The sequence below is a fragment of the Morone saxatilis genome, unplaced genomic scaffold (assembly GCF_004916995.1).
Source record: "Morone saxatilis isolate NCDOM2014 unplaced genomic scaffold, NCSU_SB_2.0 Contig1, whole genome shotgun sequence".
Lineage (NCBI taxonomy): Eukaryota > Metazoa > Chordata > Actinopteri > Moronidae > Morone > Morone saxatilis.
Window position 1 is genome coordinate 5,777,007 of NW_023339651.1, and position 26,386 is coordinate 5,803,392.

The 26,386-nt window shown below is 42.6% G+C and overlaps 4 protein-coding genes across 4 annotated transcripts; 3 read left to right on the plus strand and 1 right to left on the minus strand.

Moving 5' to 3' along the window:
• The first annotated feature begins 302 nt into the window (after positions 1-302).
• On the plus strand, positions 303-4,619 carry LOC118332809 (guanine nucleotide-binding protein subunit alpha-13-like). The gene is made up of 3 exons (XM_035668242.1): positions 303-439; positions 1,028-1,228; positions 2,197-4,619. The coding sequence occupies exons 2-3, from the start codon at positions 1,124-1,126 to the stop codon at positions 2,566-2,568; spliced, it is 477 nt and encodes a 158-aa protein (XP_035524135.1). The 5' UTR covers positions 303-439; positions 1,028-1,123; the 3' UTR covers positions 2,569-4,619.
• Positions 4,620-5,241: 622 nt separating this feature from the next.
• On the plus strand, positions 5,242-10,341 carry si:dkey-21c1.4 (uncharacterized protein C17orf80 homolog). Its single transcript, XM_035662511.1, is given in 7 exon segments — positions 5,242-5,542; positions 6,137-6,907; positions 6,910-7,104; positions 7,107-7,535; positions 7,867-7,977; positions 8,454-8,570; positions 8,654-10,341. Coding segments are annotated over 7 exon segments (1,662 nt in total). The 5' UTR covers positions 5,242-5,532; the 3' UTR covers positions 8,683-10,341.
• A 57-nt stretch (positions 10,342-10,398) lies between these two features.
• bicral (BRD4 interacting chromatin remodeling complex associated protein like) lies at positions 10,399-19,821 on the minus strand. Its single transcript, XM_035662500.1, has 13 exons — positions 19,633-19,821; positions 17,286-17,339; positions 17,001-17,046; positions 16,641-16,689; positions 16,452-16,517; positions 14,647-15,918; positions 14,512-14,569; positions 14,379-14,419; positions 14,195-14,244; positions 13,931-14,076; positions 13,683-13,777; positions 13,479-13,581; positions 10,399-13,395 (listed from the first exon to the last, which is right to left on the minus strand). The coding sequence occupies exons 3-13, from the start codon at positions 17,039-17,041 to the stop codon at positions 12,908-12,910; spliced, it is 2,409 nt and encodes an 802-aa protein (XP_035518393.1). The 5' UTR covers positions 17,042-17,046; positions 17,286-17,339; positions 19,633-19,821; the 3' UTR covers positions 10,399-12,907.
• Positions 19,822-21,124: 1,303 nt separating this feature from the next.
• Positions 21,125-22,816, plus strand: tbcc (tubulin folding cofactor C). Its single transcript, XM_035667419.1, has one exon. It carries the CDS (start codon positions 21,164-21,166, stop codon positions 22,199-22,201), a length of 1,038 nt encoding a protein of 345 aa, XP_035523312.1. The 5' UTR covers positions 21,125-21,163; the 3' UTR covers positions 22,202-22,816.
• The last annotated feature ends 3,570 nt before the right edge of the window (positions 22,817-26,386 follow it).

Below are 26,386 nucleotides of genomic sequence, written 5' to 3' on the forward strand. Positions count from 1 at the left end.
TCAAAAACCATCGCGCTCTGGGGAATTTCTAGGGTAAGAGTTAAACCACACACACACACAGAGAGAGAGCCAGCCACATTTCTGTATACATCAAAGGCACACTTACGAACACGTGTCTCCTGCACTACCAAATACTTTGCATCCTGCTTCAGCTACTCTCAGCTCTCGGGGCGGACACACACTTTTGGAAGAGAAAACAAGCAGATTACCTTTGTGTGTGTGTGTGTGGCAACTATAGAGAGAGAGCAACGGACGCATTCTGCTGAAAGCCACAGTAGCAGTTCATGAATGTGTCTTGCACCCACACTGTACTGTGTATGATTTAAAATGTCTGAATCTGAATAAATTGTGTAGAATTAACAGAAATCCCTCTTCTGTCCTGTCGCAGGGTGAGTCAGTGAAGTATTTCTTGGATAATCTGGATAAGCTCGGCGATCCGGTAAGTTGTTTCTGCCTGCACCGATTGTTATAATCAGACCTGTGCATGTTGGAGTTAATATTGCAACATGTCTAGACAATTTAAGGTTGAGCCGACGAGCTGAACTAAGATGGTTGCTTGTCAGAGATAAAGCTGGGTTTTCTAGCTCCTGTTGCTGTGGGAAGTTTTGAGTGTTTGCAGGTCTTGAAAAGTCTTTAAAAAGCAGCGATATCAGTTTGTTTGGTAGTTTGAAATATTTCCTCCTCCCAGCTGAAGGCAGTAATGTCAGATTTTATATCTGATTGCTGTAGGGAGACGTTCTGCAGGTATAATCAAAGAGAGAGATGTGTAGTGGGCCGTGAACGCTGGAGGCCGTTTCTTTCCAAAGATGAAAGTGTGTTTCTTTCCTTTTTAACCACTTTCTTTAAACCTTGCCTAATTCAATATCCACCTTTTATAGTATAAACACAGTTAACGATTACCTGAGGAGTTAAAGTGATCAGCAGGCTTATAGCTAAACAATCTCTCTCTCCTTCCAGCGGTTCAGTTTCTGCCCTCCTGTATACAAGCTGATGTTCACTCGTTGTGTCTTTCGCTCTTCTCCTCCAGGGTTACCTTCCCACTCAACAGGACATCCTGCTGGCCCGCAAACCCACCAAGGGCATCCACGAGTACGACTTCGAGATCAAGAGCGTTCCCTTCAAGATGGTGGACGTGGGCGGGCAGCGGTCGGAGCGGAGGCGCTGGTTCGAGTGTTTCGACTCGGTGACCTCCATCCTCTTCCTCGTCTCCTCCTCTGAATACGACCAGGTGGGAACGCTTGTGTCAGGCCGATCGGTGGCACGTTCATCTGCTTGGTGACCTTTTGATAAGTCGTCATTGCTGCGTCTGTATGCTCTCTCTTATTCTGCAGAGTTGCTGTGGTTTTATTTCACGTCGTGTGTAGATTGCCACAAATGACACATTGTGCACAAAATCAGACACAGTTAACCACATCGGGCTGGTAAAGCACGTAAAACACCAGACACTCAAACAGGATAACATTGTTGACTCATACTAGATGTACGAGGGTAATATACAAATAAGATATAATGTACATTTTCTAAGTAACAAAACATTTTTAATAGGATTCTTTAAATTAGGTTAATACGTCATTATGACCAGGAGCGGGACGTTTTTGTTTTTTTTCCAAAACTCTGGTTGGCAGGATATTTAATAACCACACTGATCCTAAATTACCTCAAACATATCTTTAACGTTTCTGTGCTGCATTGTGTCGTGTATCACTGATACACCTGTAATGATATCGACCCAGCCGATGTATCGCACCTTAAGAAATCCCCACACACCGATAAACACTTCTTCATTGTTTCTTTATTGTTTTGGTACTCTGTCTATCTGCAGTCGGAGGCTGCCGGGACTTTTTTTTGGTGAGAGAAACCTGCTTCCCGGTCCGAACTTGAGTTGAACTGTGTTGGCACATTGTTTCCGCCCCAATCCACCACTCTTTGTCCCCTGTCGCTGTAACTCTAAACCACAATAGGGAACCGTAGCGCTTCCAAACAGGGAATGTAAATGACACGGGAGCCTCTGCATGAAGAGCGAACAGACAGTTGACCCCCTGCCAAAGCTTACCAGTCAGAACTTAGTTGCAGAATTAAAAAGCTTTCGGACCACAAGCGGCACCGTTTGCTCCATAAATGCAGCCGTGTTTACTTTTATTACAACTCCAGTGACATCCGGCACCTGTACTCAATCCCTCCACCGTCTCTCAACAGGTGCTGATGGAGGACAGGCAAACCAACCGGCTGCGCGAATCGCTCAACATCTTCGAGACCATCGTCAACAACCGCGTCTTCGTCAACGTCTCCATCATCCTCTTCCTCAACAAGACGGACCTGCTGGAGGAGAAGGTGAGGAGCGTTCCGCTTAAAGACTACTTTCCTGAATACACCGGGCAGGAGCACAACCTGGCCGACGTCCAGGCGTTCATGGTGGAGTGCTTCCGAGCCAAGAGACGCGACGGCACCCAGAAGCCCCTGTACCACCACTTCACCACGGCCATCAACACGGAGAACATCAGGCTGGTGTTCCGGGACGTCAAGGACACCATCCTCCACGACAACCTCAAACAGCTCATGCTCCAATGACCCCTGTCAACCTGTGAAAGTAGAGGACCTGAATGGGGACAAAACCACCCCCTCGCTCCCGACGAGGACTTGGGAGAGACCAGCCTCAGAAGAATCCGATAAATGACAGCATTCTTCTTTAGCCGTTTTTATATTAGTTTTTACTCTCCTCTTTTGAAGAGTTGGCCTTCTTGTTAGTTCGGGGTTCGGTAGGGGAACGAGTCAGTAGGACAGACCGTCTGTGGTTATAAAGAAAGACGAGAAGGCGGGTCGGATGTTCGATAACATCTTTGCTGCTTCATCTTGAGACTCTCCTCTGGCCTGAGCTCTGCCGTACAGCACAAGACTCTCGGGGGGGGCGGGGGGGGGCTTTTCAACTCACAAGGTGTCGGTGCCCGGCTGTGGAAACCAGCAAAACATTGTTTTATCTTATTCTCTTTACAAAAACCAGGCATTTGGTTTCTAAACCAGATACGCAACAAGTCGCGACGCACCAAAAACAGACGTGGTGAACAAATAACAGAGTTCGACGGTCATCGCCAAAGATCATCTGCGCCCGTCTGAATCCAAGCACTGAATTAATTTAATCCCACATCACTCCATTATTCCTGTTGCTCTCTCCAGTGCTGCTTTGTGAGTGTTGTAGTTTATACAAAAAGGGGGGTTTGACTTGCTGATCATCTGGAGATTGCATTGTCGTCTTCTTCTCTCTCATATTGCAGCACCGCTCCTCCCCTCTTCCCCTCCCACCTACCACTTTTTTCTTGGTTTGAGCAGATCGAAAAGTACCGGCACAGAGCCAATTTCGCCGGGACAAGGACCAGTTTATTGATTGTGAAAGTGCTCAGAATGGTTAATAATTGGATGCTGAAAAATCGGTTCCAGCACTGGCACCTTGTCTGTGGGGAGAAATGCTCGAACAGGGCGAGACTGAACCTACAATGCCTTTCCGTATAATGTCTTAAGGAGACCTAATCACTGTTTAAATCCTGCATTTGTGCCTGTGTGTCTCTAATTACAGTCGGTCTTAGATTTTAGATTTTTTTTTTTGGTTGTTTAGAGGGCAAAATTACCTTCAGTGGCACATTAAGTGAACATGCAGTCCACTGTTCTCTCAGGGTTGAATCAAAACCGGCATTAAATGTTGATGTCATTGTTAGTGAACTAACTGAATAAACTAATCTTCATCTGGTTGGCAGAGCGGTGAGACTCAGTCAGGCCTCAGTACAGGTAGCTAGGTGGTGTTTGGTACTGTATCCTCCTGACTTTGACCCCTGAACTTTAACCCAGACTCCCAACTCTCTCTCTCTCTCGCTCTCTCTCTTTGTTCTCATCTCTGATTAGATGCCTTGTAAAGGGACAGACCTCCCCTGTTTGCCTGAATGATGAATGTCTGTTAATAGATGTACAGATTTGCTCCAGATTGTCTGAATAAACTGTAACCGGCGTCGTTATGGTGAGATTGTAACCTGTATATCTGTGTTGGCACTGACTCCAGGCGTCTCTGAAAACGCAATCTTGTGCCGTTTAGGAGTTCCCCTTTTTTTAAAAAAAAAATACATTATGAATTTTGTAGGAAAAAATGTGGATGGAAATAAAAAGATAAGGAGTTGTCAGCTTTTGTCAGCAACCGTATTCGGTAGGGGCCAATCGTTATTAGAGGACGACTTCCAGGCACTCTTAAAATCTGTGTTCGTCTGCCCGATCACCCCACGTGCTTTCTCGGGACTGTTCACACGGACAGTCTGCAGTTCTTCTCCGAAATTAAAGCTCCTGTGAGCTTCAGTTTGCTTCCAGTCCTTTGGCTTTTGTAAATACTGTAATCTGTTGCTATGTAAATAATATTCAGGTTTATCTCCATATATGTAAATGGTTGTAGAAATGGTGTATTTTTTTTTTTTCTTTCCCATTCTGAATGTGTTTAAAATCACTGCTTTTTCCAATGAAGATGACCTTTTTGCTGTAGATGTATATCTGTTTAATTTCTTTCATCACCTTTATTTGAAATTAATTCCTGTGCCAAGTCTCATGCCACTCTAACCCTATCAATAAAATACACTTTTCTAATGAAAGCAGGCTCTTTTTTTATTATTATACATGTTATTAGGCACATATAATCCTAAACCAAAACCCCCCAAAATATATATTTAATGTCACTTAAAAATACAAACGTGTGTGAGGTGCCTGTTTTTAACCACGTTCCCTCTGAAATCTTTGTCTGTTTTAAAGTTAAACATGGTTCGTGGCCTACTTTACACAAATACTACTTGATTGTAAAACATTATGACAACTGAGCGAGTCCATCTGCTGAGGAAGGCCATAAACTGTGGCAAACACAGGGAGCGATATCCTCCTCAAGAAACAGTTTCACCCGCTCAACGAAGCTTTCTCGTTTATTAAAAGTGTTTTTCTGGATGCTGTTATCGTTAAACGCTCATGTGGAACAAATAAAACACCCTTCTTTACAGAAATATCCAAGAGTTTAGCGGGAAGGTTGACAGACCACATCCGAAGATTAAACGGTTTGTTCGGGGGTTTACACAAAGGCGGAAGTAAGCAGGGGTGAATCATCTCAATTCACGACGCAGAGCAGGAAGTCAACGCGCCACACCCACTGAACAGATCTCTGCGTGATCCTACAGCTCTCACATTAACTGTATCACACATCCCCGTTATAATACACCCAGTAGGAGTCCAGTTTCAAAAGAAATCTCCCGCTAAATGATAAAGCAACAAGTGAGCGAGCCAAAGCTACAGGTGATTTTACTCAGGCTCCTGAGGCGCTACCCGAACGGGGTCTTTTCTCTGCACACTAACAGAAACGACCCTGACTGCGAACACGTGTCTGACTGCAACATGTTTTATAAAAGTGACGCCACTGTGTACTGAAGTGATGATTCGTGTCATGTAACATTAATGTTGACGCCGCTTTAACCTTGGGGACATGCAGCACCCTGATTGGCTGTTTTACAGACGCGCGCAGACATGAGCTATGGTAAGTGTCACTTTATTGTTTATCATTCACAAAACAGAAACCCCACGTGACCTGATCTCAACCAGCATTATGTGTTTGTGTTTTTATTTTTGCACTGGGACTGACACTTTTAGTCCAGTGACAACATTTGCATCAATGAGTAATACTATCTATGTGTCTTTTAATCAGATATTGGTTGATATTTAGTTGTATTAAACTGCATCAACAGGGTCTATGTGTTTAAAGCTAAAGGCAGTAGTCGATCAACAGAAATCTGAGCAACTATTTTCACAATTTAGATCATTTTCTTATTACATTTTCTAGTTTTCCAGCTTCTCAAAAGTGCAATTTTTATGCCTTTCTTTGCCATATGTGTGATAATAAACTGAATATCTTTGAATTGTAGACTGTTGGTCAGACAATACAGAGAATTTAAATACATCCAACCAAAAAAAACAACTGAGTAATCAAGAAAATCATCAGCAGATGAACTGATAATGTAGTTAATATAAGTGACATCCCAATACATATACACACAAAGTAGAGGTGCTAGTGCCACACTGCGTATGTTTTAACCACACAGGACCACTTCTCTGTCGCTGTCTTTCCCCACAGAGGTGTGCACGTTCTGCGGGAAAAGTTACAAAAGGCTCAAAACTCACCTGCATCATTGCAAGGCGGCAGCGAGCTGGAGAACTCGAACCAAACATGACGTCAAGGTGAATCAGACGTCATCCTCTCAGCCTGCCACAGCCTCGACCGAACGATCAGCGAAGTGGGAAGTGTCCACACAGACTCTGTCCGTGACTGCAGGTGCACAGTCAAAGAAGAGTAAAAAGATGTCTGAAGCATTGTCCCTGAGCTCTGAGTCACTTCCGTCATCAACAAAGAAGAAACAGAAGCTGTCGGAACAAATCAAGACAGCCAACGTGCCCTCCTCTACCACCGTGTCCCTCATCCACACCCCACCGCTGTCTCCCACAGCTTCTGTGCCCAAAAGGAAGAGTCTCCGTGCTTTGATAGAAGCTGCAAAGTCCAAACAGGTTTCTAATGGATCACTGGAGGAAACCAAACCTCCCTCAGTGGACCTGCCTTCAGGTTCAGCTCCATTTGTGGAAGATCTTCTAAGCTCCAGAACCACAGCGCAGACAGAGACCAGAACTCATCCCGACAAAGACCAAAGTGCCTCTAAAACGAAGGCGTCAAAAACGAAGAAGGCTGCACAGTCCCTTTCCAAAACCAAAACCAAAGATACCTCTAGTTCTCCTCCACCTCCAGCAAATGAAAGTAGTGCAGAACCGTGTTTAAGAGACGACCTCTGGGTGGACAACGAGGGGGAGATTGTGGATTTGAATGTGAATAAGATGCCTCTTAAAATCAGGAATGGTCCCAGGCCAGGATTACTCTCAAGGTGATGGTGAAAGCGGACGTTAGACCAGTAAGCACCATCCAGTCGGTTCAGCAGCCGAGCACCTGAGCCAGATCAAACGCGGATGATCTAACCGCAAACCAATCAGACCTGCGTACAAGTTCTCAGTCCAGCTTTCCACTTCCCAACGGGGGACTCGAGAAGATGTTGATAGCTGCAAATCTGTGTCAGACCAGCCTCCCAGCACCAGTTCACAACATAAAGAGCTACAATCTGTTAAGAGAAAAAGTTCAAAGTCCAGAAAAATACCTTTAATCTCCCTGCAACATGATGATTCCCCTCAGCCTGAACTAACCTCCCTTACAGCTCCACTCCTTTCTGGCCACCTATCAGCTCAGGTGAGCCAAGCCAAGTCCCTTCCACATACAGCCAGCATGAAAGAGGGGCTGAAGCTGGGCCACCACGTGACAGGACTCCCCACAGTATCACCACCACTCGCCCAGATTGCAAGCCCCCGTCTTTCCCCTCGTGCACCACAAACTCTGCCGACGATGGTGGAGACATTGAGAGCTGATAATGGGTTGACAGTGGAGAAGTTGCAGCTCGGGGTCAGAAAACCAAATACTGCTGATAATGGGACTGAAGGTCAGTATTTGACAGTAAAATGTCGGGTATTGAACCTCAAAACCTTGTTTACGTATTATTTAATATCAGTTTCTGATTTAAAGGGTAATGTTGCCAACTTTAGACCACTTTATTTCAGCAAAAATGGTTTAGAAAACCTCTTAAGAACTTATGGCCCCTTTTGTTAAATTTAAAAAAAGGGTTTCATAGAAATACATGTTTGTGTTCCTCAAAGTGAGGTACTGAAAACGGGTGTTGATACGGAATCTAAGGTATGGTATTGGAGGATGTGTTTTGAGTGTGTATCTGTGTGTGTTAGTGCATTGATTCTTCATGGGTGTCATCATTTTAGTTGCTCTGACACAGCGAAGTCTCGGACAGGTGAGACTGAGGGAGTTTCCCAAGTGGTTGGCCTACAAAGCTCCGAGCCGTCCAAGAGATGTAGTGAGCATGGTGCAAGGAGGTGAATGTCACACACATCTCACTCCAATACATATATATGTTGTATAAAAAATATGTGCGCGTGATTGTATGCTTTTAAACATGACATTTACATAGCCAGCAGCCAATTAGCTTGGCATAAAGACAGGGGAAACAGCTAAGGGGGGAATCCACCTGCCAGCACCTCGAAAACCCACACATATATTCACGTTACATATAGTTTGTATAATGACAGTTTGTGAGCTTCATGATGGCAAAATTCTAGCTAATCGTCCAGGAAGTCAATGCTCTCAGGCAAGAAATAGTCTGACACACAACTCCCTGTAAAACCACAACGTGTTGTTTTGCTGCTGCTTTGGTTCTTGTGCAGATTTAACAAATCTTCTCTTCTCTCATCTAATTTCCAAAACGTTTAAATATTCCTTTATTATTCCTTATAAGTGTTATGTATGAAGTTTAACATACATTTCCCACCCTCCTCCTCTCTGCTTCCATCAGGCTGGCAGTGGTATTACAAGAAGTATATTGATGTGAAGAAAGGCGGTGTAGGTGGGCTGAGCATGTTGTTAGCAGGATACTGCGTGCTCAGCTACATCTGGAGTTACCCTCACATAAGTAAGTGTGTGGATTTCTCTCAGTGTTGCTTGATGTAAAGGGCTACATAGATTTGGAGATGACTGGTTTTCTGTGTCTTCCAGAGCGTGATCGCTGGAGGAGGTACCACTAAGACAGAGGGAAGATGTTTGGACAAGCGAGACTCTGTATGAGGAAACAGCAGCTGTGACAGAGGGAGGGGTTCGGGACTCTTAAGTATTTATTCTGTTAATAATATATAATGAATCCAGATCCAAATATTTCCACTGGAGGTTTGTCTGAGAAACTGGTTTCTGGTCAATATGTGCAGTCTCCTTGTCAACAGTTCAAAAGAAAAAGGTCAATATTTTGGAAATGCGGCGATCAAGACAAATCTCATAAATATTAAGCTGCTTTGCTTAGTTAGCATAGCATGAAGACTAAAAACATGGAAACAGCTATACTGGCTGTGTCAAATGTTAACAAAACCCACCTACCGGCACCTAAAGCACTAATTAACACCTTATATCTTGTTTGTTTAATCCGTACAAAAATCGAGGTGTAAAAAACATCAATTTGCCATTTTACTGGTGTTGTATGGTGCCAAGGAGAATATCTTGGCTTATGTGAAAGTCCAGGAAGTTGCTGGTTGTGTTAGCCCCAAAAAATGTTAAAAATGTTAATTAAACAAACAAAATATAAGGAGTATGTTTTGGCTTTGAGTAGTTGCCCGACAACCAGCAGAAGTTGCTGGTTGGGTTAGCCCCATGAAGAAATGTTAAAAATGTTAATTCAACTTAAAATAAACAGTTAATAAGTTAACTTTAAAGGTGCCGGTAGGTCGCTTTTGTTACCAGTTCTGGCTGAGCTAACCAGCTGCTGGATATTGCCTCGTATTTAGTGGAGAGATAAGAGCACGGTTTCAATTATTTCATTTAATATATATATTTCTGGCATATATAAGGTGCCAGAAAAAAATAAGCCAATATCCTGAAATGTTGAACTATGCCTTTAACAACTGGAAGAGTTGTGATTCTGAAACCAGTAGCTTCATTCTTGACTGATTTGCACTTGTATAGGACATCTAAAATGAAATACTGCACTGTAATGACCTTGTTTTATTTCAGATTATTTATTTACTTATCTATGTTTATGTTATTAGGTCTGTTAGTATCTTATTTTTTTTTAGGAATGAAAAATGCTCACAAGAGAACTACTAATAATTACTCTTTATTGGGCCACTGTGTGTCTCAAGGGCTCCACTAGGTGTCATTGTTGAGTTGTGTTACCAAAACCAACGGGGCTGGGCAGTCAAATGTTTGCTATGCAGAGTTTTCTTAGCTCCTTTGTGCAGAGGCATTGGTGCTGGGGCTCCATGAGAGGATTAAAGGGAATCAACAGATTTTTAACTTGATAAAATCTTACTGTGGCAGCCCAGAAACATGAAATTCAAAACTATCCTGATATTAGTATGTAAAGCTCGTATACGTGTAGCAGAGGGTCGCAAATCATGTTTTTTCTTTTGCAAAACGCTTCCCCCCCCCCCCCCCGTCACATGATGTTATTATGCATGCTTAGTCCGTCAGTGCCAGTTTGTGAACACTCTCAGAATAGTAATGGAGGGACGCTGAAGGAGGTTCTCAGCTGGACTGGACCAGTTTGTTATTGTATTCAAAATGAATTTATTGTTGACTCTCCTCGCTGCTGTAGTGAACACACATTAGCTACATATGAAGAAATGACAGTATGTTTTGTAATGTTTTGTTTTTTTTTCCTGACGCCGCTTCTTAGCCAACACAATAAAAAATAATTTCCATTCCACTTTTTTTTGTTTGTTTTACATTCTTTTTTTTTTTCTCCATACAAAAATTATAAATATTTTGTGTTTCACTTTTCATTTTTATACAAAACAACAAACTATACAAATCAAGTGAGACAAAAAAAATAACAGTGAAATGGAGGCAGAAATAAAACCACATCTCTGCACTGAAAACAGGGGAGAAAAAGCACAGTATGTTCCTACCAGGCTCTCAGACACTGATATGCATCGAGATAACACGTTTCACCAACACTGGACACATCCCTACTTCTTTTGTGCGAGTCTAAAACTAGCTTTTCTTGTGGATATAAGTGCTATAGAGGCACAAAGTCTTGCAGGAACTGCTTGAAGGAGCAAATAAATCTCACGTGACCCCATACATGTCATTAGAGATTAGCTTTTCAAAGCAGAGAGCCCAGTTTTTCTCACTGGTGTGCACTGGTAGATATCAGAGGTCTATAGGCAGAGATACAGGCGGGCTGCGATGGCCACTGGCACTCAAACACAAAATCTATCACCCCATGTAAAAGGCCTTCGGTCTGCTCCTGTAGCCCATTGGCAAGCATATTTCACAGACACGTTAATAGAAGAAAGGTGACGCTATCCAGAATCAACTCGAAGAGCGTTTACCACGTTTAACCTAAGCTTTGGTCCTATGTTCGGGTTGGCAATCGCCCTTCCTTGTTTAGTGCAGATATCTGTTGGTTAATCTGCAAAAAAGTCATTCCAAAAACAGAAATACATGGTGGATATTTAGGATTAATTCTTTATCATAATGAAACACGTCACAGTAAGGTAAGTTTCTGCTCTAGAAACTAAAGGAAAACTCAACAAAACTAGGACACAGCGGGAGCCCCTAGTCATTTTAGAGGCACAGCTTCAGGGGAAACACTAAAGCCACAGAGCTGTTTAAATCACCAGCACAAAGACAAAAAGATCTGACAGTGATTCTGGACAAGACCACACTCTCTCCTATTATGAATTTTGGTTGCGCTGCTGAGAGGGAAAAAAAGACAGGAAATGTGAGAAATGCTTGAAATGAAACGCTGCAAAGTGAGAAAACATCCTGCGGGACTGAACTAACACTTGGGAATAAAGTCAAGAGTATGGCAATCAAACAACCAAACTACATTAAAACACAGCCATAGACCAGTGTGTGTGTATGCAACACACACACACACACACACACTGATAAACATGTCAAGGTTGTAAAGCATAGATAGATATGATCAATATATCATTATACTGTATGCAGAAGGCAAACAAATATACGTACAATCAACGACCCTCGAGGGTCATTTAAACTAATGACGGTATCGTCATGTTCACAGAGCTGGGGAACACATCACAACAAACAAAAACAGTCATCTTTTTTTAATGTCATTTCTAAAAATGAGGAAATAAAAATCTAAATTAAAAAAATAAAACATATTGTAACATATCTTCCTCAATCTGAGGACTGAGCTCCCCTGACACAAACTGTGAAATGATAAAAGTGGTTGAGATCGAGATTCGTCCTGTGTCGGGGCTTGCATACCTTTAAGGTACAAAAGAAAAATGCCAAAGAAAATGTGACTTAAGCACAAGAAAGAAAGCATTGCTGAGTACAGTTACACTACTAAATATGACTATGTGACTAGTTTGACTGGTTTCTAGTGTGATTAAAAGAGGTTATCCTTGTTGCAGGCAGCTGAAAGCAGGCAAATAGATTTTGGTTCAGTTCCAAATGTTCACATTCGGTTTAGCCTAGCGTACACTGTATATCAACGAGAGCCTCATATTCATATAGTTCCTGAAATAAGCAACAGTACGTTTAGTGCAATTTGTCTATGTGAATGTATCTCTACTGAGCTTACCTTAAAGGAAATCTACACCTCTGAACCATGAATCTAAACACATTGTACTAAAGCGTGTTTGTGTGTGTGCGTTTGTGCACGTTTGTAATGCGAGAAGGAACCGAGTGAATGGATATTTTTTGAATAGAGCTTCTTCATGTAAACACTTCAAAATAAAAACCTACAATTAGGCACAGAGTCGTCATTTTGTCCCTCCTCCTCATCCCTGTTTTTCAGCATAGGTAGTGGGGGGTAATCAACTGGCACAAAATATTAATGGTGTGTGTGTGTGTGTGTGTGTGTGAGTGAGAAGAGAGGGACACTCTTACATTCAAGCTACTGAAGTCACAGACCATACCCTTTTTTTTAAAATAAGGTTAAAATAAACAAAACAACAACATTCTCCATCTGTTAGTCCATTGCACACATTCCCGGATCTTTATAGGTAATTTCAGGTACCTGTTTTCACCCGGCACCCTGACGGAGTCCCTGACTCCTACGTCATGCCTCAAAAACCCCCCAAAATGAACCGAAAAGAACTAAATACATGCTACATGGCCGGAGATGGTATTACAAAGATAACAAGACCTGAAAGAAGAGTAAACCTCTCTTCACACAGGGTTGTGGGCGAAACACCACAAATATTACAACAGGAGAGTTGGACAAAAAGAAACACACACACACACACAAAAGAATTTGAAACCATACATTAGGGATGATCAGTCTTAACATTCCAAGATGCTGTTGACTGCCGCCTCCAGAGCAGAGTCTGTGTCGGGATGAGGGGGTGAGGTGAGCTGAGGAGGGTACTGGGGCTGGATTGGGTGGGAGGACAGGTGGTGAGACACCTGGTAGTGCGTCTGTCCTCCTGCCGTTGCTGCAAAAGGTGAAGGGTTACCTTGGGGATAACTGTTGGCAGCGGTGAGGCTGTTGTTGCTGCCGCTGCTGGGCCCATAGTGTTGCTGGGATTTCTTCAGTTCCAGGACGCTCTTGTTTTCTAAGTGTGGAGGGTGGAGCTTATCTGCTGCCCCCGTACCTACGGCCCCACCCCCTCCCGGGTCTCCATACCCGGGCTGGGAGTCTGTCCTGTACGGTGGCTCAGAGGAGCCTCTGTCTGACTCATTCCAACTACAGATGGACAACGACTGAGAGGGGGGGGGATCTTGGAAAAGTTTGGATTTCATCCCACAGCAGAAGTCTTCCAAGAAGCTGTCTATAAAACAAAGAGGAGTTAAATAAGACCGGTGAGAACATAATTTGCTCCAAATGGCTGTAATCCTTTTTTATTTGTTTTACCTGGATCCACTAGTACCATGCGTTTGTCTTGTGTCAGGTTGCTGCGCTCCTCTTGGTTGAAGGTCCTGTCAATCATAACCATTTCTGATGACGGACTGGAACGCTGCGGGGGTGGGGGGAGGGAGAGGCAACCTGTTAGCCCTGTGCCTGTCATAACATGAAACACATGTATGTATGCAGCCATATGCACACGTGCGGACCTACCTCAGCTTCCACCAGTAGCAGCCGTCTGTATTTGTTCACCATGGCGTGGGTCCTCTTCAACACCTGAGTTGCAACTACCTCAAATTCATCATCCACTGTAAACAAAACACACAAAAGCTCAATTTTTACAAGGTACTTTAATTCTGCAAACACAATGTACTCTCAGCATAAACGTGCTGCTCTTTGTGGCTGCAGTTTCCTGCCTGTTGTGCAGATTTAGGTTGAAGATAATAAAATCAAAGCCGTACCCTGTGAGAACTCATCCTGGCTGGGTGGAGTCCCCTGGAACACGTGGTATGGCAGGAGTCTTTGCAGTGCGTCGTCGATTGAAGTGAATCTACGCCGATCTGAGGTCTGAACTCCAGCATGATCCTTCCTCAGCTGCTGTAAAATCCTTTAGAGATGACATGAAAAAGAGACAAGCTCCTTCAGTGGTTGAATGACAAGCTATACAAACATGAGACAACACAAAATATCTAAATATTGTACAGTAAGTTAAAGAAATAACTCACATTCCTCCTCTTGTAAGTGGCAGAAGGGCAGGTCTCTTCTGAGCACTGACCTGGAAAGATAAAGTATACATACCAAAGTTGTTATAACACCACCGATATCACCCCCTATCAGCATGATTCACCTTAAATATACGCTGACATGAGTGCAAAACGTTGAAAAAGAGTTGCAGAATGAGTGATATACCTGAGAGTTTAGCGTTGAATCTTGAGTCATGGTTGTCATGGCTAAGAGAGATCAACAAAGAAACCTCGTTAGGTCAAAGTGGAGCAGTTAAATTTATTCATCACTGACAAAAACATTAATCAACGTTTGTTACCATGGATGCTGCTGAGCTGCACCTGTCTGTCCTGTTTGAGGGCAGGTGATGAAGAATTCTGAAGGACCAAAATTAAAAGTCAGATAAAAGTTGTCAGGAAATAACAAAACAGTCTGAAAATGAACTGCCTCGTACCTGTCTGTAGTCTTGCTGATCCTGTGTCACAGTACAAGGTAAAGGGGACAGAGAAGTGCAATTCTGAGTCTGAGTCACTAGAAGGCGCTGAACGGAGCCAGCCGTCACTTGGCTTTGACCGCCGATCCCCGCCGTCGCCGGGCCGACCAGAGTCAGCCGCCCAGGAGCGCACGATGTCTGCACGGGAGCGGAGCTAGCGCAAGAAACTCCGGTCCACGTTTGAGTTACAGCCCCTCCGACCTGACTCCCACCGACTACTCCCTGATTCAAAATTAGCTGGCCTCCTGTTTGTGCAGTGAAGTTCTGCCCCGCGACAATCTGCACCGCATTCTGACTGGTAATTAGGGCATTTGAGTTGGGGTCAGCGGGGCCATTGTGGATGGCGCTGGCCGGAGTGAGTGCCAAAGAGCTGGGCAGCAAGTACTGTCCAGGTTGAATATTTGTCTGGGCCTGTGCTTGTTGTTGCTCCAGGGGCGGCTGCACCACTATGGAGCCGTTGGCTGTGTACTGTCCCCCAGGAGTAGCAGTGTTAGCGTTAACTACATTAGCCATGGTGGTGGGAGTGGGCTGAAGACCAAGGCTGTAGACAGTCTGAGCCCCAGCTTGAAGGGGTTTAGGCTGGATAGGTCTGACAAGAGTCTGGGTCCCTCCCGGGCCTCTCTGGATGATGATGTTTTGAAGGGGGATGTTTTTGAAAGGCAAACCAACTTGGCCCACCTGCCCTTGTGTAGGAGCAAACACCTGCCCCTGTGTTACTGTGCCCGCTGTAGATACAGGCGCCCCCGGCCTCAGCACAATCTGAGGAGATCTCTCCAAGCTGCTCAGAGTCATCACGCCACCACCCGTCCCAAACGAACCCAACACCTGGATGTGCTGGGCGGAGCCGTTGGGCACCCCTTGCAGGAACTGGCCCGTGGGGAAAGCAGCTGTCGCCGTGGTTACCATGCCCACTCCCCCTCCGTAACCCCCAGAGACCAGCTGGGAGGGGAAGGGAACGGGAGCCTGCACTAGAGTGGGAGCGGGCTGGGAGTCCAGTAAAGCCTCCTGGGCCAACGTCTGCTCCGTGATATCGGCCTCCATGAGCGACTTCTGCAGGATATCGAAGGGCTGGTCCTCGCCCCCGAGATCCACCCCTCCAGGGGAGGTCTCTGGCCCCAATTCATCCTCGATAAATGAAAGGCTACTGGAGAGCTGAAGGTCTGCGCCTGTTGAATCCTCGCCGAACTCCCCCATTGAAGAGGAGCCATCCTTGAGGCCAGTGTTGGAGCCAGCCTACGGGAAACATTCAGATCATGTGAACTGCATATGACTGTAGATCTACTTTTACCATCAGTACAAAAAAGGGAACTTTATTATGAACTTTTTATAATATATTTTTTATTTATCTCCACACAAAATAACATCCATTAGAGTATTCCCCCTGATTAGGACGACCTGGGTTCAGATATTCAGATATTCAGATATTTCATCTTTCTTGGTTCTTTAAAGAACCAGCAACTAACTGAACACTGCTCACATCTGTATTTGACAACCTGGGAATGAGGAACTTGCAAATGATGTGAAAGGCCCTATGTACAGCCAGAGTTTGGTTTGTCCTGTAGATAAAAACAGCTGTTTCTAAGGTAACAAAAACACAACAAGTCCTACATTCAGGTGATTATACACTAAAGAAAACAAACAAATGAATATCATACTCCATTTTCTCCCAGTAGATCCTCCTAAATGTTACACACTGGACCTTTAAGTCTAGTGAATAGATCCTCTCTCGAGACAAAATCCCCCTAAAAGCCTGAGAGTACACTCACCGTGTCACTAGCAAAGAAGGATCCATCCGAGCCGTAAGCTGCATTTGTTACATCATCCTCCTCAATCTGCAGAAACAAGGTTCAACAAAGACTGAATGGACTCAGTTCCTTTATGCAACAAGTTGAAGTAACTATTCACACACACACACACTTAGTGAAGAATGAACACATTCTGAAAGAGTCACTCACAGACTTGCTGTTGCTGCCATGGAGATAATCATTCAATGCATCCACATCTCTGAAAGGAGAACAGAACAAACCTTAAAACAGGTCTAATATAACACATTTATTTTCACTAATGTGTGATTTAACTCATCCAGAGTAGAAGTGACACAAAAACGTTTCGTAATAAATCTCTTGTGAATGGGGCCTTTAGATTATTAACTTCCCTAATTTGACAAAGTTTGCAGACACTCGTGGCTTTGATTTCAAACAGGAACCCTCATCATATTGCCTAACGATACTTTAAAAAAAGAGACAAATGTACATATGTGTGGACAGATTGTGGAACTGCCTGGTGAATACAAATGTCAGTGCGGAGGTTTTTACCCTAAAATATCCAGAAGACGGCGATCGTCCTCATCATCCATGACACCTGAAAGATTATGGAGTGATTTAGGGACAGAACGAAATAAGGCGAGAAGATCATAGAAGTGTAGTATGGAGTAAAGAGTTGATCATTTGTGTTTTAATGTGTATAAATCAATGGCAAATAGCTTCATTTATCATGACAATAAACCGTGCTTTTGGTTTTATTCTGATGTAGGTGTGTACTGAGTTGTATAAAGCTTAAAATATGTATTGTTATGTTGGTAGTAAGCACATCTCACTCACAGATTTCCTGCAGGAAGCATGGATTCAGTCATTTAACACCCTTTGTTTTCTGGGCTGTAGGGTGAGAAACTGTGTTTAGTAAGATTACAAGATTATAAGTGTGAGATAGAGGGACTGCTTGAGAGTGGGGGTAGCGGAGATAGAAAGACAGCGATGGGTGTGTGTATGTGTGTGTGAGTGAAATGGGGGGGTGGAGAGGAAGAAGGGGGGACAGATCTGTATGTAAGTAAAGGGCAGGATGGCCTTCATCCCCTCCTACAGATGTTTGTCTGTGACACACCAACTCCCACCCATTACCCTGCTCTGCTGTCCCGCATTGGTTGTCTTTCCAGTCTGTATAGTGTAAACGGGCATTTGAGTGTAAATAACTCCACCCTTGCTCCACTTATAACTTGAATGGCTGTTTTGAGTTTCTACATTGGAAAGAGGTCTTGGCTTTATGTTGTGTCAGCCAGCCAGACAGCAAGTATGCAGCTATCTTGGTGCACCATTAATAAAAAGGGGAACAGGAACAAGTCCATCAGCACTAATTTGATACAGCAGAGTAATGGGGTATGAGTGTTTGGATATCTAACAGGTTACTTTATCTATTTTAATGTAATAGTTGTACTTATGAATATGTAGATATACATGTGTGAGAGTGTCAAAATTCCTTTAGTCACTATAATCCAGTATTTGAACAAAATGGTGTTTAATTTAGGTTATTTTGTACCGTGTTAAAGTCATGGAGTAAACATAGGCTGGGTAAAATGTTTCAACTGCAATGCTACAAAATGGCTGTTACCATGACATGGGCTGTCTTTACAACTTAGCCACGTTCAGCCTCCATCTTTGGTCCAGGGAGAACAAAGAACGACAGGACTGCTGTACAAACTTGGGTGTTTAAAAACTGACTAAAAAAAAATACCACAAAAAACTGCTAAAGCAAATTAAATCATAGGGTATTTAGTAGTTTCTTTTTTAACATATCCGTACCGAATACGCTACATTTTCTCGTTAGAAGGGGATAGGCTACCACATGCCTCCTTTGTCCTTCAAAAGTGTTACAAAAATGTGGAGAAGCAAATGTCGACCCTTTCCAAACAAACAAAACGGAAACCAAACTATTAACATAGTGCCATTTTATTTCACACCAAAAAAAAATCCAGTTGTGGACTGTTTATATATGTAAAATAAATAAAATATCAGTTATCAGTAATCCAACAGAATCATCAAACACGACCGTTAAATCCAACATTTAAATATCGGCAGTTGAGCATTCCATAATTCAACTGAAACTACAACGTTAGTTAACATTACATTTAAAAAAGGGAAAAGAAGAACAAGACAGAGCTAAAGTGCCTATGCTGGACCAAAAGCGAGTACGTTTAGTGTCTCAGAAGCAGAGGATTTGAAGATATAAAGGCGATTTTGATCAAACGTGTTAAAATAAAGCCAACGTCCCCGAAACGCTGTAACATTTTGTATAATTTTCGAGCTCAAATTCAGCCTCCGAAATCCGCCCTAGCATGGATGCATGTCTCGACGCAAGCCAAGCTAGTGCCCCCCCACACACCACCACCAGTTCGGTGTGGCGTGTTTTTTTTTTCTCCTCCTAGTAAGCCAGCTAATGTACAGCTTGCAAGTTTTTATTTCCAAAAATAGACTGAATCGACGGAATGATAATCGCATTCAAGCAGCACAAAACGCCCGTCGTCCAGCCCGTGGCTGGTCGTCGCTGACGTGATCTTTTCTGTCTCTGCTGGGGAGGCTTTCATTTGTCCTCTATGTGGCTCATCTGCCAGCATGAAAAAACGTCACATTTGTCTCGATATGTCGAACCGACGCGTTTCAATCGGGGTATTCTGTATCAACCCGTGTCCTGGGTCGGGTAGCTCCCGGTAACGGCACGCTCCGCGACATTTTTTAACGGCAAAAACATCGGCCTGTTCTGGTTAGCTAGCCGCGGCGGTGTCGACGACGACGCCTATTTTGAAAAACGACGGTTGGAATTCGTTGAAAATGCCACGGGACTGAACCGTTGCCCCGGCCATACATTTTAATCCCGATTAGCAAAACATAAAGACGACTCAAAAAGAGGCAAACCCTTTTACTCCTGTCTCACTCCTCTTGAAACCCAATATCTCCATTTGGCAACTTTTAATTTGCTCCCCCCCTCCTTCTCCTCCTCCTCCTTCTCCCTCTCCCACTCATATATTTTTCTCACTGTCCCTGTTCTGTCTCGGATAGATTTTTCTCTCCGCTCAAACTCTCTTCCCTCCCTGAAGGAAGGGAGGAAGGAGGTTGTGTGTGTTTTTTCCTTGAAATTTTTATCACAAAATTATAATACACTCAAAGGGAAACTCACCGTCATGAAAAAGCAGTGCCTTGTCAACGGGGTTTCCTCGCCATCACCGCACGGGTTGTTGGGGTAGTGCACAGAACAAGGCAGCCCAAATCATCAGTCCACAATGGAAGCACACGACTCGAAATTTGAATAGAAAATAAAGCCTAAAAACAAACTACAAGTTATTAATATACACGTATTTTTTTTTATATTAATATGAATTATAATAGCGTGTTTCACTGCCCTCATGAATTACAGATAAATGTTATTAGACTTAATCATTACCAACGGTAGAGGGCGGGCCTTTGATGTGTGTGCCACACCTTGACGTAGCTCAGGTATGACTGCTGTGTATTAAAGTGCTTCCTAGTTACCTGCCAGTGCACGGTTTCTATAATCCAAGTCCATTAGGTTAATACAGTATTCAGTTTGTCGTTGTAGTTGGAAGATTTGGTTTAAATTCCACTCACATTATGTATTATTTATTATAGAATTTCACTTTGTGTCTTTATTTACTTTGAAATACCACCAAAGACTGTATATAACTATAAATATCATAATATTATATATATTTATACAGTAAATATATATAAAATGTGAAGTAAACTAATAGGATTTTAACAAATATTGTGCATATAATGATAATTTATCTGTGGAGATCTGGTTTTAATCAATAAACCGAAACACATATAACACACTTGTCCAGATATACATAAAACCAGGAAAATATATATTTTTTAAAAACTATAAATAGCACATAACACAAAATAGATGCTATACATAATATTTAATATAAAATCATGATACCAACAAAGATTGCCCTTTCTATGCTGTTACAGTAAACAGAAGTTGTGTCATGTCCACTTATCGTATAAACAAAATATAAATAGTAGTCTACTTGTTTTTTATAAACTTCTATATAAATATCTGACATCAGCTTATAGGCTGTTCAAAATGTTTGCTTCCACACACTAAAAACACTTTAGATCCTATAGATCAATATGTATAAATTACCATTATGCTTACTATTACCTATAACACCTGTGAATATATTCCAGTGCCTGGCCATATAAACATTTATACACATGCCCTGTTGCTTAACACGCCCAATTAACTGTACTGGAAACAACCATTTTATTTATTATTATATTATTATATTTATCATTTATTTAAATACATACAACTACAACTTAAATTACAATTTTTATTACATTTAATTGTATTTCTTATTGATTCTTACAGAAAGTTGACCGTGTGTGTGTACATGAATTCCTGATTACATTTATTGTAAACGACAAACAAAATAAATACATAATTTTAAACAGGCACAACAACAACAATTACCAGGTGCACTTTGAGTAATAATTTTACATTGTGGGTTAAAGTTAGGTCACTATAACATATATATAGTTTAGATTTCACTATGTATTTATAATGATTGTGTATATTACTTCGAGCCGTGTGCCCTCCGGTACAGTAGGGGGCGGTAGGCGCTCTCTAACTGCGGCACAAGAAGACAAATATAACGCTATATCATTTCCGCAACAACAACATGGAGGCTGCGACTGAAGGGAGTCTGGAAACCGCGTTGGACGGCGCCGCCAAGATACAAGAGCGACTCCAGAGACGACACCAGACGAGGATAGAGGATGTCGAGCGGAGGAAGGAAGCTAAAGAGAGCCAGTCCGTGGCGGAGGAGAAGGGAGACTATTTCTCCAGCGCCTTTAACGCGGAGCGGGCGGCCATCGAGGAGCTGCTGTCCGGCTGCTCCGGAGCGGACCGGGCGGTGCTGACCCAAACGCTGGAAGAGGCGACGGCCAAAATCCTCCAGCTGCAGAAGTTTCTGAACGACAGCGTGTTGTTTCTGAAGCAGTACGACCTGAGACAAGCGCAGGCGGCTCTCCAGAAGCTGCAGACCTCCCTCGCTGAGACCAGAGACGAGGCTCTGCCCAAGAAGAAGTTCGCCTTTAAGGCCCGTGCCAAAGCATCAGATAAAGCCCCCGCGCCTGACACACCTGCCCCACCTGCCCCGGACACCGGCACACCTGCAGAGCCCGGTGGCACCACGGTTGATGGAGCTGCAGCCTCGGAGCAGTGCAGCTTCTCCCACATGGACAGTGTGCGTCTGATAAAGACAGCTGAGGAGATCCAGAAACGAGACGTGCTGTTGACCCACCTGACTAACTGCAAGGTCCGTCTGCTCGGCTCCCCCAGCACCCTGCACCTGAAGCACATCGACACCTGTGAGATCCTGTGCGGGCCCGTGACTAGTTCAGTATTCATTGACCACTGCAGAAACAGTACCCTGGCCCTCCCCTGTCAGCAGCTGCGGACCCACAACACCACAGACACACAGGTGTATCTGCACGTCACCAGCCGGGCCATCATAGAGGACTGTCAGCGAGTGAGCTTCGCCCCGTTCACCTGGTCGTACCCCACCCTGGAGGAGGACTTCATTGTGTCTGGCCTGGACAAGAACCGGAACAACTGGAGCCAGGTGGATGACTTCAACTGGCTCGCTGCGGGAACGCCTTCCCCTAACTGGACTGTCATACCGGAGGAGGATAGGAAAACCACTTGGGAGCCCTAGAATTCCTCTCTTAAACACCTGTCAGACCCAACCATGAAATTAAATGTTGTTAGTAGATGTCCTCCACTGAATGTGTTGCACTTAGGCGTTGTATAATATGAACATTTCATCTCACTTTTGATCTTCTTGACCAAAGTAATGGTACAAAATATACTTACTTATATACTGGAATCACTTTACTTTACATCATTTCGTACGTAACATACGTTTCTTGCATCGTAGATAGAAACCTCATCTTCCCATTCTTTATTTTGAAATCTATATTCGAATACACACATGCATAAAACGTGTAAGCCGAGCCTTCAGCCGCGGTGACAGGCTTCAGGCTTTAGAATAACCGAGCAGACGTGGACTCCACATTGTCGCCTTGTACACAATAAATCAGATGTTGATGTAGGACTGAATGCTGGTGAGCTGGACGGCTTTTTCAACTCAACCCATGTGAGGATATTCACAATTAGTAACAGCAATTCACCACAATATTCTCTATTATTGCAATACGCAATAACATCATATATCCCGTCCCGTCCCTAGTTGCAATGCTGCGTCTGTATAGAGCAAGGAAAAGGTGAGACAGCGCGTCCACTCTTTTGTTGTTGTATTGTAGGCTCGTATTCTTTTCGTTATGTCTGGTGCAACGGACACCTTGTGCGGAACAAGCTGGAAAAAATGCCTAAACTCAGAACGCAAAAAAAGATACGAATAAGATACGTGATGGGACAAACTGGACACTGCGCGATATGTTAGATTTAGATGGCCTGTGTTTTTTCTTGTGTGTGCAAAAAATTAAAATCTGCATCATTGGGTAGGTTCTGGTTTGTTTGATTTACTGCGTGCTGGACTTTGCAGATTCTTGGTGGCGCCCGAAGGGCGTTTTATTTGTTTGATTGCAGATACCTTTCAGACCGAATAAGGTTGGAATTGCGTAGTACAGAATGAGAAGAGACTGCACTTTACAGATTGTTGATCAGATGTAGTGGGTCACTATGCGCTGCAAGGGCTAACGAATGCATTTTTGTATTGTGATTGTTGATTACAGATGTAATTTTCTAAATTAGAATCGCTCTTTTCGCAAAAATGTCTTCGGTGCTTGTTTTTTTTGATCCGACACAAGGGTCCCAAACCTAAAGATATTGTTACGGTGTACTGTCACGAGGACAAAGGTGAAGGCAACATTTCTTACATTTGTGGAAGGTGGAAACGGCAGGTGGTTGGGGGACTTGAAACAATGAGATGTATGGAGGTTAGGGGTTAGTCTTCAGTCTCAACAGTTGCTGGCGCTCAATTTTCTGGGGTACCCGAGCTTTTTGGCCATATAGCCTTGGACACCTATAATTATGGTCAGAGCCACGAGATGTACTATAAAACAGAGCGCTGTCAGAACACTGAGATGTGTTTCCCTTAGGGGGGCGGACCATTTCAGGGTCTCACAATCTTACTGTTATTATCAGACTAAGGTACTCTACAAGGGCTAGGGGAGGCGTTGACATGTGAGTTGCGCATAACCATTCTGCGTTAATGTAGGGGATATTGGCATCAACGCACTAAATGGTCCTTCGGCCATAGAGCAGGTGGGCGAATGGCCCCACTTCACTTGGTATATTGTTGTCTCATTGAGTCTTATACAGGTCTAGTTAGATAGCTAATTTATCTGGGACGTATTTTCTGGAACCAATATTACATTTTTCACACTATAGTGAGTAAATTATAGGGTAATTTTCTGCTTCCTGCTTCAGCCTACATAATATCGTCTGCCAGTATCGGTTAAAAGTCCATAATAACTCAAACTAAGGGTAAAGCAGCCAATTATCTCACCCTACTCAAATAAGTACAAATCCAGGGTCTTCATTTATAGTGGAGGTTGGAATAAAAGAACAAAGAGCACTGTTTCCTAACATTGTGTTGCCTTTCATGCTGCTGCAACCCTTCGAATGCCTTTAAAATACTATACTTCTGTCTTACGAATAAACGGTTATATGGATCAAAAAGCTGGGTCTGATTTGACTATCTTTATGAATGCATTATAAAGGGACGCGCAAGAACTGTTGATATGAACTGAAGATTACTTATAATAAACTGCTCTACTAGCTTGTTAATAAATTCTAGTGATCAGTTGTTTACTCAGTAACAAAGGACGTACTCTCTCCCTCGTTTCACCTTTCACAAATGTATAGACTGCAAAAATGTTTGCAACTCTCCCTATGGAGTTTGTTTTCGTTTCTGGGATGTGTGACTAGTAATAGTAACATATCCTTTAGGTTTGGGACTTTTTGGTCGGATCAAACAAGCAATCCTGTAGTCTATGGTATTTGAAGATTGCGATAATCTCTTTTTTATGTTATATATATGTCATTATCTGTAATAATAACACATTCACCTAAAAAATATATGACCCTGGCTCTCGTTAGTACTGCCAAAACGCACCTAAAGTAACTACTCACTGAGATAACATTGTAAGTTGCAGTCTTTTTTCAATTTTCTGTAGTCAATTTCTAAACTTATTGGTTGAAATTGTATCTGGCTAAATAAACAAATATAAGTTTGTGATTTTGACTCCACCAGGAAATCCAATAAACTTTTTGACTATGCCGTACGGACCATGCAGGTTAATAGTAAACACAAACAAAAGCATAAACCTTATACCAATAACCTAATGTCTAGATTTTATTAATTTTTGAACTACTCATAGTAATAATTTAAATTATATCAGAACTGGTTTGTTTGATATCCAAATATAATTTGGATTAAGCCTGACGATGTCTGAATCTAACTCTGTACAATGTAAAGACTATTTAAATTTTTTTTTATGTATTTTTGTTTTTAAAGCTTAGGCAAATTCTCTCCTCGATTAGTGCTCGCCTCGATGTTGTTGGGCAAAAGAATACGAGTGCGTACACACCTTTTCATTTATACAACCGGCAAATGACCTACCCATATTTACTCTTTACCATTTTGCCTTGCTCATATTATACAGACGCAGCATTGCAATACTATAAACGAACGGTTTAGATATAATTGATGTGTTAATTAGCGTATAATGCTAACTAAATTTAAGAGCACATTAATAGTGTGAGGCGTAGTTAATAATTGGTCTTTTACTTAATTAGTAGATATATTCTCACAACTTTCTTCTCCGCGCTCTCGCGCTTCGACCCGCCTGTAACGCGCGAGCTACAATTATCGGCATAGTTCCTGATATTCTGCATCTACTTGATCATATGCTTTGAAATCTTATTATGTTGTACCAAACATATAACTGCGCCTGAGTAGAGGCATTGGATGAGCAGATCACTAGCTTGACGTTCTGCGTATCTTGATCAGACATATGAATATCTAGAACAAGCCTGAACCGTCACCGCATGTATTAGGTTAACTGAAAGACCACTCGCGGTTGTGATAATTTACATAACGTTTTAATGCATGGTAGTTGTATTCTCAGTAATGTAGAGATATTGTTCTGACAAAATAAAGAATATGGGAAGATGACTGTTTAGATGAAGGTTTCTATCTACATGCAAGAAGATTACACTGTATTGAGCACGATTAAACTGAATGGATTGTAAATTAAAGTGATCTCACAATTACAATGTTAGTTATTAAGTACCTCATTGTTATGTTACAAATGTTTAATTTACTTTGGTCAAGGATAGACTTCAAAACCTTTAATTTAATAGACATCAACATATTGAGGGCGTTTTGTCAAGTCGATTTTATTAAAATTTAAACTTTTTGCATTTGTAAAAGGTAACAGGGGAGCGGACAAAAACAGACTGGGACGGAGACAAAGCCGCAAGGCGTAGATAAACCATGCGATTAAGAAAGGATTAGGCGCGTAAGGAGTTTGATCCAGTGTAGGTTACAGACAGAAGTGGGTGGGGTGTAAGTGAGATTATTTACTGTCAGTGTTAAATAAGGAAAGAGAGAAAATAATGGTAGGAATTTATCCACAGATTAACTTTTTGCCATCAACAATGCAAGAGACTTAGTCTTCACCACCCAAGAGTACATGTATGATTTTAATAATTTTAAATTCAGTTAAAAAACTGGCGATGGAAAGATGTAATGAAAGAAAAAAGCATAGGAGGAAGGCCTTGCCTATCAGTAACTCTGAGGGCACGCGTTTGGGCGGGAGCAAACAACCCACTATCAACGTGTAGATGTTTCAGCTAAGCAACTACTGGAAGG